Consider the following 11,569-nt stretch of genomic DNA (forward strand, 5'->3'; position numbering starts at 1 on the left):
TTACGACGAATAGCATTATTTTTTCTTCATCAGTTCAATTCTTCCCAAAAACAAGAGAAGCACTATCAGGTCAGGATCAGGTCTTGAAAACTTTTTCTGATACAGTATTCCAAATATCACATCATAATATAATCGAAGAAAGATCTTGCATTCAATGAGCCCCCATCCTCTTCTACTCGTTTTCTGATAAAATAATTATAAACTTCTATCGCTCACGAAAACTCCGGATTTTTTACCACGTGACCCATTCTGACCAATCAGAAGCTCACCCAATCCTGCGTTCATATTATGAACGAGCCCCTTTCCCTAAGCCAGTATTCCAAGGCAAACTTAAAATCCGTAAATATAAAAAATGTAATAAATATAATAAAAACGCTATATTGCCATGAGCCGTGTGTCCTAGCCTTGTGAATACGGGCTATAAGTGCCCTTTGTGCACCAACAAAATTTTGCTTCATAAAACACATTTTGGACTTGTATGAGTGTATAATCTTTTACCACACTGGATTCGTTGATCACTTTGGCTCCAGATAATTATTGTTTTGTCAGTTCTACAGATATGTTGCAGATTATTTCAAGGTATTTAAGTTATGTATATAGTATAGTACATTTTGGGGGTTATATTGAATATTTCTGACATCTTACTTCTTTATATGATTCTACAAACTTGGAGTGTTGTTGTTCCCTTGTTAAATGTTAAAACAAACAAAAAACTTTTCTTCAGCTTTGGCATTTACTTTTCGATGCTAGGTGGCCTTTGTGTTTATCTTTTTCATGTACTAAGCTTCAATTCTTTTGAAGAGATTGGAGTGTTTTTGGTTGTTTTCTTTCACTTTTTTGTTCATGTTTGTATTTTTGAGCTTCGACCGAAGAGCTGAAGGAAAGGTCTTGATAAATTTACAGACCAGATATCTTATTAAAGCAAAAGTCAAAAAAAAATTTACAAACTGTACAAAATGCGCGCATCAGATTGTTTTTTATCTCTCTTTCTGTTTTTTTTTTCTGGTCTGGGATTCGAATTTCGAATGTAAACATTCTATTGAACTGAAATAAATATATATGATACGAAAACAAATTTCATAACAGCAACAAGGATCAAACAAATATTACTATTATTCATTTCTTGTTTTGTGCTATCAAACATTTCCATAAAAACTTTTACTAGACGTTTTCATAAAACAGCGCCCCCCGTTTTCTAAAAGCGATAAATTTCATTGGTTTACATTTCCGGTCGAGATTACGTCGAAATTAGGTTGTTAAAATGCGGACATACGCGCAAGTTAACCGCCCCTGAAACACCCTCATTCTTGGGCGGAGAACTTCCTCGTCGTCTTTTTATTGCATTTTGGTCAAGGGTCGGCTTTTTTCCAAGGGTCAACAGGTCGAAGCTCTCAACCTCAACGAGGACGCTGGTATAAAGAATAAATAAAACTTAATATTATCTTAGAGCGATTTGAGGTTTATATTATTTTTTTCTCAAAGAAGAAGCTATTGTTGATAAATATCGACAGCAAGATAAATGTTATTTGAAATTCGAATCTGGGGCATTACACTTTCGTCTCAAAAAAACGTTTTATAGACGTTTAAAAAACGTTGATCAAAATAACGTTTAAATCAAGTTTAGAAAAAACGCTTATTAAACGTTGTTAGCAAAACGTTTGGATAATAACATTTTAAAAACGTTTTATAAACGTTACGAAATAACGCGTTTTCTCTACAACGTTGAAATCACGTTTTTAAAACGTTTTTTGGCAACGCGCTGCTTCACAACGTAATCTAAACCTAAAAAAAACGTTTTGAAAACGTTGCGTGCCGGCTGGGTACTTTACACGGCCACTTATTTTCCTTGGATTCGCGCATTTCAGAATTTCAGGCGGAAAACAAAAACAAAAAGGGCGTTCAAAAGTAGGCGAAGAGGGCGGAAATGGCGGACTTTATATAAAATAACTTTTTTTGCAGTATTAAAACGATACTATACAAATAAAGGGAAGCCAAATTGCATAGGAAGGTTATTGACAACTAGAAAATAAATATTTTGTTCATATATTGAGAGTACTCAACAAAAAAACAGTAAATTCAGTTGTGACTTTTCCTCGAACCTCCCTGGTGAAAATTGCCTGAAAAAAAGATTCTAAACTTTCTGCAGGAAAAGCACTTATAAAAATCGATCAATTATGCATTGCTTGTTTCAAAAATACCTATTTTCTTGTGGTCTTCAAGCTTTGAAAATGTAATACAGCTCACTGAAAAATGCCAATTTCTGAAAAATCTGCCTGATCAGACGACTGTCTGATCTTCCGCCATTTTGAAATCTTTGAATCGAACGGCGTTCGAAATGGATTCGAACGTCAAATTGTAAACAAAAAATGCGCGGGAAACTTTCAAGAATTTTTTCTTGAAAAGATGGAAATGGCAAGCGAATTACATGCTCGAAGCATTGAAAAATTGTGCTTTCTTTGTGGAAATTTTCTTGGGGACAAGCCTCTCAATGTTAGGCCATACGTTGATGACATCAAGGTCGCTTTTTACAATGACATAAGTGAGGAATTAAAACTTGATTACTGCCCCAATAAGATATGTCGAAAGTGTTACAACCGTATCAAAAACACAAAAACTAGAGACACTACAACCGATTTCAAAAGATTTCATTGGGAAAGTCACGTTGATGGTGCCTGCAAAATTTGTTTACACGTTTCTAATCTCCAACGTGGTGGGCGTAAAGTAAAGCAAAGCCTTCCACCTAAGACCTCTTTATGGACAAGACAAAAATCGATAGCATTAAAAAGTAATATGCCACCATCCAAATTACCAAAAGCAATTATTCTGTCAGAATTAGATAGAGATTTAAACCCCCACTTTGAAGCATTATTATGCGAGAAATGTAACTCACTTGTTAATGGGCCTTTGAGGATTAAAAGTTGCGGAGATTTGTTTTGCTTCGACTGTTTAATAGTGAGTGTTGAAGGAAGAAAGCTAGAGGACTTACACTGTATTAAATGCTATGTGTCGATGGAGGAATCAGATATCAAACCGTGCCCTATCGTAGAGAAAATTTTCGCATCAATTTTGACGAAATGCAACAAAAACTGTGGTCAAATTTTCAATGTTGGTCAATTCGAGACAAAGTTGAGACACGAAAAGAAATGTCCAGGAAGGCCATTCACTTTAGTAGATATTTTAAATTTACCAGAAGGTTCACCGTTACCAAAGGAGGCGGAAAAGGCTGCAGCTAAAATTGTGAAGACAAAGATGGCCGAATCGAACCTACCAAACAAGGCAGTGGAGCTGAACACAGGCAGTTCCCGTGTAAGTTTATTCAAAATAGTAATAATCTACAAAATATTCCACATCTATGAAATTTTAAACCTATACACACTTTTTAACTCTAAATTTTTAGTCTGGGCTGGGGTTACTCCACATTCATTTTCATAGTTCATTTTCTGAAAATTCCGTTGTTTTTTTCGTTACAAAATCAAAACACAAATGAGCTCTACAGAAAAGCGTAACTTTAACTTTTAGCCCTTGGTGATCACGCACACTCCAAAAGCAATCAAGCCGACGGAGAAAGCGAGTATCAGAACGGTGCAAGCAAGAACCAAGTTTATCAAAGACCAAATTGATCAAGTATCATGTCACAATGCTTTAGCTCAGACAGGGGCAATTCTGAAAAGTTTTTCTGCAACAGAAAGAAAGTCAATACTAAAAATGGGGGATATAGCAGAATCTTGGATCGATGCAGAAGAAGTGGTAGCTATGAAAGCAAGTCTGAGCCTCCCATGGTCAAAAATAAAAGCAATGGCTAGGTGAGTAAATTCTTGAATCACGTGGGTTAGTGAAAAAAAGTAAAACAGCTTTGGAATATTGTTATGAACTGTTATAATTTTTAAATGAAATTGTCTACACATCTGTTTACATAACATGAAGAAAGGTTTGAAACTTTTTAAAGCATAGCTGTACATAGAATATTTTCAATTCTACAGATGGTTCAAGTCGTTCAATGTGCAACTTGCGTCCGAGGGCAGCATCCGTAAGATGGCCAAACTTTGGCGCGGGGAAGATTACGTTGTCGAGTCTGCTCCATTTCTTTTCCCTCTGAAAGATAAGAAAGGACAATTTGAACTGCTAGCTACACCATGGGGATATATCGATGACCTTCCAGGTCATATAACAAGCTATTTAAACGCATTAAACCAGTAAGAAAATTTACGATTATCATATACTTTTTGTTTACAAGTGAATTTTTTTTTCACTTATTTTTAAGCAGAATTCTGTTTCCAAAGGTCAAGGTTCAGATGTTAGGTTCAGCATGCAAAAAACAGCAACTTATAGTCCTAACCCTGAGTTAGTTTGCAATCAATAGTTCTCCATCTTTTGTGAAACTCGACAATCTTTTCATAGATACAAAATGGTACTTCACCCACCTGAGATGAAAGACGAGATACACGTCAAAATTGGTGGTGATCATGGGGGTCACAGCTTCAAGGCTTGCTATGAAGTATTGAACAGAAAGTGCCCAAACAATAAAGATAAGTCTTGTGTCTTCAGTCTTTTCGAGGCTAAGGATTATCGGGCCAATCTGGTCACTGGTCTTCAAAGATATAAATCACAAGTTGACGATCTACAAAAAATGCAATGGGAGTGAGTATTATTGAGGACTTTATTCATAGCCCAAACATTAGGTTTTAGATTCTGTTCTATAAGATTACACTTGCTTAATTTTAGGTTACTTGTAAATACTCTCCCTAAATCTCTTAAAATCAGAGACAAAGGCAGATAAAAGTGTAAAAACTTGTCAATTGATATCTTGATTTCTTTTGTAGGGGAAGAAACATCCGTGTGTTTCTAGCAGGAGATTACGAATTTCTATGTGCTGCTTATGGGCTCACTGGTGCAAGTGGTGAGTAAACTGTTTTGATCATGACAAGAATTGGGAAGGCCTAAAAACTTTTGGAATTGTACTTATTTTTCTATTTCTATCTGTAAGAAAGGAAACAAACACTGTGTTAAAAACTTTCATACCTTTTCTCGAATTTAGGAAGACATCCATGTTTGTTTTGTCACATCACCAAAGATGAGCTCCAGTTGAGACCCAATAACCGAGAGGCTGCTGCTTCTGCAAGGAGCTTGCTGACACTTGATCAGAATCTACAAAAATTTTTGAATGAATTGAATGGTGATTTGAAAAATGCAAAATTTGCCAATAATGTTATCAAAGAGCGTCTCTTCAATATTCCCCTTGATCAGGTATCACTGAATTGTTAAACAAAGAAATGAGAATCAATTGAAGTTATGTTGTGGATACTTGATCTATTTAGTTTTTTTTATTGAAAATCTTTGTCAATTTTCAGGAGTTCACAGAAACCAGCAACAAAGTTTTTGTTCTTACCATAGGTGGCTCTTCCTGCTCTCCATATTTCACTAGGAATTTATCTGAAATTCTTCAACTTGCTGGAAGCATGTTGCCAAATTGTCGATCTCAAAATTCTTGCAACTACAACAGAAAGCGATGAGGACACGATCATACAGACATACAACACCATCCAGGACCTGGAAGATAAAATTGTTGACAATCAGAAAACAGTTCAGTTGATTGAAGAAGCTATGACCATAGAATTGTCAAAAACAGAAAACGAAGAAAGAATTCAGACTGTACTTGACACATTCACACCAAGAATTGACTATTTTGTTGCAAAAATAGTGGAAAAGGTTTGAAACTACTTTATTGTACTGTATTTGAAGAAAACTTTGTATCAAATCTACCGTTTGCAATAAAATCTTCAAAAAATTGTTTACAGGTTATTCAAAATTTCTTTTAGATTCTGATATGATACCAGTGATCCGTTTTATAAAATGCCCTTTGATTGATTTTCCAGCAAACACAAATCTCTAAATTGATGAAGCAGAGCAAAATCACATTGGACGGAGCTTGTGTAACTGGTCTTGAAGAAGTGCTTCAATCATTAAATGTTGAAAGGCAAGCTTACCATAGTAGAAGCTTCATTGGAAATCATGTTCAGAAAATGCTAGAGGTAAATATTTGTGTTTCTCTGTAGTTGCTCTTTCTTGCATCTTGCTTCTAATGAGCCTAAAAACAATAAATTATTATTTTTTTATTTCAGGAGGAAAGCATCGTCAAACTGTGTCAATCCATGCCAGATAACGTAGCAAAGAAGGGATTAGCTGACACATCTATTCACAGTTACGCAAAAGAAATTGCTGGAAAATTTAAAAAGCTTTTTGAATATTACGCAAACTGTCACAATATCATTGGTCACGCAGAAGGAGTTGGTAATGATGTCATTGATGAATTACGTAAGTTATCGTTCTCATTTACGTATCAAACATTTTTGTACTTATGGCAACTTTCAAAATACCTTTTTATCCTTTCATTCAGAAAAAATGATTTATTTCAGAGAATAGACACAATTCTAAAATACTTTATTTTTGCTAAGAAAATGTGTTTCTTTTACTTCAGAAAGTCATATTGTCAATTTGATGGATTATTATCGTGCTACTTGGAAAAAGGAGGGTATAACGCCAAAAATGCATCTACTTGAGGACCATGTTGTTCCGTTTTTGAGAAAATGGAATATGGCGTTTGGGATCTATGGGGAGCAGGGAATGGAAAGCCTTCACGTTGTATACAATGGGTTCAAAAAGAACTATGTTGGAATGCCAGTTGGAACAGAGAGACTTAAGGCAACACTGGACGAGCATTTTTTGCAAGTCTCTCCACACACTGCAGCAAGGAGACCAAAAGTAAAAACAAGAAAAAGGAAAAAGATGAGTCTTAAAGAAAAAAAGCGAAGAAAAAGAAGTAAAACACAATAGATTCATTAATACATAGACATTACACAAGAAAGTTTTTAAATTTATATTCAGGTTCCTAAGTTCCTTTGTAATACAGTGACATTTAATCTTTAACAATATCGTATTTCCTCTTTTTTGCGCCGCCCTCTAATGAGCGCCGCACCTGAAATCTCAATTTTAAGAGCGGAGCCCTATAAAGAGCGCCGCACCTCTCGTTTGACAACATATCCCAATCAGATGTTGAAGATGCCTCACAGCCACACGAAAATTTTAGGAGCGCCGCAGCACTTAATACAGAGGAAATACGGTACTTCAAAATTGAAAAATATCAAACTGTTTGACAAATTTTCATAAACAATCAAGCAGTAATCTAAAATACCAAAGCTATCATACAGTAACAATGTTTATAACTTATTGCTATAAATATAATAATTAAATAGATTTGGCAAGCTTTAAACTATTTAAATAACAATATCCTTTAGAAATAGAAATTAGGGTAAGCATTTATTTTATTATTATTGATTCCCTTTATTCACTGAAATTATTCATTTGTAACTTATTCATATCATAATTATAGTTCAGAAAATAATTCATGAAAATTATAAAGTGTTTTGGAAATCAAACTCTCTCGCCCCAGTCAATATTTTTTCGACACCGAACATAGCAAAACAATGAAAATAACAGCACCAGACAACATAATGTCAATGTTTTTTAGATTTTTTTCACAACCGTCAATCAGGCAAATCCTTGCATTTGCACGCGGTGTGCATTTGCAACAGTTTTTCTCTGACCCTGTGCAAATGAGCTAGAACTTGTTAGGCAAATACGCAAATTTTTGCTTTGAAAACTGAAAACGGGGGAATGAAGGTAAAAATGGGACTTTCATTTTATATTTACAAGATTCTTCATTTGTTAATAAAGGATTTTGTCTATTGAAAAAAAAATTCCATCTATTCAATCACTGCTCAGTAAATTTGCAAAGAGTTTCCGCGTTACTTTTGTTTTGATTTAAGATTAGTGATATATTGCGAGTATAGGTGATTTCTTTACCTAACTCGAGATATTAATCCTTAAAAACAGTGTTTTTCAGTGTTTTTCAGCCAGAAACAGCAATTTTGTCCAGTTTTTGCGCTTTCGGAAGCTCAATATCTCGAGTTAGGCACTGAAATCACCTATACTCGCAATATATCACTAATCTTAATTTTTTGAGAGCTTTCCAAAAATATACAACAGGTCTCCGTTTTCTCAAGCTGAAATTTTAATTAATTTTTCACCCTATGATTTTTGCCCGAGACCTTCGTATTTGTCCGAAAATCACACCAAAGTGTCCGAAACAAAATTGGCACCCAAGTTATTTTGATTCCCCTACCCCTTAGCTTTCCAAAAATGTATAACAAGTGCTTTGACTAAAAAAATCGAGCGACCTCAAAAAAACGAACAAATTTCCCCCTACTAATTGTCAAAAAATTTGTTAAGGAATATATGTTTTGCACTGTTTTATGCACACTTTTAGCAAAAAAAAATTGCATTAAAAGTTGTTTGGTAATTTATTCTGTCAAGTAATTAAGAATTTAATTTCAAAAATCATATGTTATGAATTTTAAAAAGACGTTAATAGAATGTTATATAACCTTCTTTTACAAAAAATGTTAAGTTTCAATGGGCGATAAACTTTTTTCATTCTAAACTTTTTTTAAATGTCCATATAGAATTGAACTATTGGAGATATTTCGGAAACATTTTCTAAATTGATATATCAAAAATTATACTTGTTCTTCTACAAAAAATTGGTCGAAAACCGGAAATTTTTCCGATTACCTAATTTATAAAATCAATAGAATAAAAATCACAATATTATGTTTATCGTTTCTATTTTTCTGCCAACGTGGAAAAGAGTTTCAAGGTTATAGTACATTTTTCAAATTTGCACAAATTGAAATAAAACTCTGTCAGTGATAATTTTTGTATTCCCCCCACCCTAATTAACATGTTTTTCTGGAAAATTAAAAAATTCTAGTTAGAATAAAATCGTGTATGCATGAAAGCGAGCGAGTTATGATTGCCATATTGTTTCGAAAGGCATAAAATATAAGTCAATCTTACCTCTTGTACATTTACTATATTCACATTTGCTTACACATTTTTTTATAAACACAAACTATTTAAGAACATAAGGCATCGATGGCCAAAATTATAAGAACAAGTCAAGAACATTTTGAGGATTTAAGGACTCTTAAACACCCAATTACTTAGGAAAATGGACCAAAATACTCACAAAATGGTGAAATTAAGAACATGTTAAGAACATTGTTAGGCTTAAAACTCAAAAAATTAAGAACATCGAAAGGCTTCAAAAATTTTGGATGTTCTTATAAAAAAAAACGCGTATTTATATCTGATCCACGTGCTTTTTCTTTGGTACTTGTCCTTTTGAAAGAAGGTCAAGCTTCATAAAGACGTCTAAAGAACGTTTTCTGGCTGTTCAGTGACGTCATTGTTCACTTACTAATGTAATTTAGTGTTATTGGGAAAATGCTTAAAGAGTAGCAAAATTGTGAAAAGTTACCAAAAACAGATTTTACTGACTGAAATCAAAATCTTTAAATTTGATTGACTAAATTCACTCAGAATCAAATGAAAATTTATTGATAATTGAAATGAAAATTGAAAATAGGACAAAAATCAATTCCACAAAAAAATTGATTATTGAATTGAAAAATCTAAGAATCGTCAAAAATCAATTCAATTTTTGCCCGAAAATTGAAAAAAATTCAAATGATCGTTAGGTACACGGACGATACACGCATTGTCCTGCATTCCTTAGCAGGCCATTTTCATAAATACAAGTATAAATCAAAATTATTACAAATTATTGTAAATAATCAAATCAAAGTTCGAGATCAAATTTTGACATTTGATTTTTCTCCATCTTATGGAAAATAGATTAAATTTTGAATTTCAATTTTCAATTTATAAATAGAAATTTGAAAATTGAAGAACTATTTTTAATTTTTTATTTTCAATTTCAATTTTTTTAAATGAAAAATTGAAAATTGGCCCAAAATTTGAATTTTAATCCAAAATATCGATTACACTGCATGAAAAACTGGGATTTCGGTTTTCTTAAATCTGTAGAAATCCGTTTGAGAAAGGTCAGAAAACGTCTGAATGTGAAATTTCTGTCGCGTTTACTTTTGTAGTAAATATGGTATTTATTTTGAGGAAATGTCTGAATGTGAAATTTCGGCATGTGAAAATATGAATGAACATGTGTTTATTTTATATTTACTACAAAAGAAATATCATATTTCCAAGAAATGATATTTCTACTGGGAAATGCCAAAATAAATCAAATTTACGTACAGTGCAGAATTGGGAAATCCCAGTTTTTCATGCAGTGTTAAAAATTGATTGAACGAAACGTGCACGCACGCAGTGCCATCTATAGGGGGCTGCGCACCTGAAATATACATTTTAACAATAAAAATATGAAAAATGTTCGAGAGGCCATAAGTGTCTCGGGAATAGGCCACTTGATGTCAGATTACTATTGTACATATAATAAAAGATGTCTTATGCTGGGCCGTAATGCCGCCAGGCTACTTGTTTCTACGCATTTAACCATCCAATTTATCAGGAAATCGAATATCGCGATCTATGCAACAAAGTCATATATCCTGAAGCCATCAGAAAACAACGCCATAAAAATCTAACCTTTTCAATATCTGAAAACCCAGGTAGAAATAATGATGGTGATTTTTTTGCTCGAGCAAAAGATTAAACGTCAAAAGATATTATCACCAAAAGGTCCTGTGAAAAATGAAACTTGACAGAAATTTCTCGATCTGTGGATAAGTTTGAAATTTACGAAAATATGTCATCTTTTTTTAATGTGAAACAAGAAACTGCGTCTCAAATTATCTTGCTTAGCGGAGAAATATTTGATTAGCAAGCAGTATTGAGACAGCAGGATATTTAGAACATAAACATAAGTTTACAGCTTTTAACGTACATAGTGAAGTGTAGAATGAACAGTTTTTGAATTTCTCGTTAACTTTGAAAAACACACGTCTTTCCTACTGAGAAGCTTAGGGAATTCACCTTCAAAACATAAGAATTAGTACTATTTTGCCTGATGAAATTTTACCACCTAACATTATTGTAGAAGGCTCTTATGATGAGGCAGATTAGTTTATCCTACTTCATTTTGTAATTTAGATACATTTTCACTATGCTTTGTAGGAACAGTGGTAGGATTACCCCTTCCATATTGTTCCACAGAAGCTTGATAGCTGAGTTCAAGTTTCCTTTTGATACGTGCTGGCGAAATTGTCAAGAAATGACGTTGATGTTTTTCTTTCTATCAACTTTCGTTAGTCTCTTTTGAAGGGTGTCTGCTTCTCGAAACAGCTGGTCAAATTCTCCTTGCTGCCAGAGTTTTAGCCTTCGATTTAGTGCATCGACATGATGCACTAAATAGTTCTTGGCCGGTTTTTGCAATAGAAGCGCTGGCATGATATGTACTGCGTACATCGCACATTCTTTAATCGGGCTGTCGGCTAACCATTCGTTGATCAATCGGGTAGTTTCTTTGATGTAGTCTTTCCCAGTCGAACCTTTCAGCAGCATAAAGATGTTCTTCCTCCAGTACACTATCTTTTCATAGCATTGTTCCAGTTCGTGAGTTGCTTGATCGCCGTTGAGTTAGCCCCACATGAAATGATGTTGTACCATGGGATCTTGAGGTGGAGGATCCGGT

At 33.8% G+C, this 11,569-nt stretch overlaps 1 protein-coding gene and 1 long non-coding RNA gene across 2 annotated transcripts; one reads left to right on the forward strand and one right to left on the reverse strand.

Annotated features, from left to right (window-relative positions):
• Window positions 1–3,903: 3,903 nt before the first annotated feature.
• On the reverse strand, window positions 3,904–5,565 carry LOC136823356 (uncharacterized). Its single transcript, XR_010849016.1, has 4 exons — window positions 5,387–5,565; window positions 5,020–5,145; window positions 4,422–4,618; window positions 3,904–4,092 (listed from the first exon to the last, which is right to left on the reverse strand). It is a non-coding gene; the product is annotated as an uncharacterized lncRNA (long non-coding RNA).
• Window positions 5,566–5,601: 36 nt separating this feature from the next.
• LOC136823330 (uncharacterized) lies at window positions 5,602–6,986 on the forward strand. The gene is made up of 4 exons (XM_067079510.1): window positions 5,602–5,706; window positions 5,874–6,029; window positions 6,120–6,312; window positions 6,476–6,986. The coding sequence occupies exons 1-4, from the start codon at window positions 5,602–5,604 to the stop codon at window positions 6,829–6,831; spliced, it is 810 nt and encodes a 269-aa protein (XP_066935611.1). The 3' UTR covers window positions 6,832–6,986.
• The last annotated feature ends 4,583 nt before the right edge of the window (window positions 6,987–11,569 follow it).

This window comes from Clytia hemisphaerica, unplaced genomic scaffold (assembly GCF_902728285.1).
Source record: "Clytia hemisphaerica strain Z4C2 unplaced genomic scaffold, Clytia hemisphaerica genome assembly, whole genome shotgun sequence".
Classification (NCBI taxonomy): domain Eukaryota; kingdom Metazoa; phylum Cnidaria; class Hydrozoa; order Leptothecata; family Clytiidae; genus Clytia; species Clytia hemisphaerica.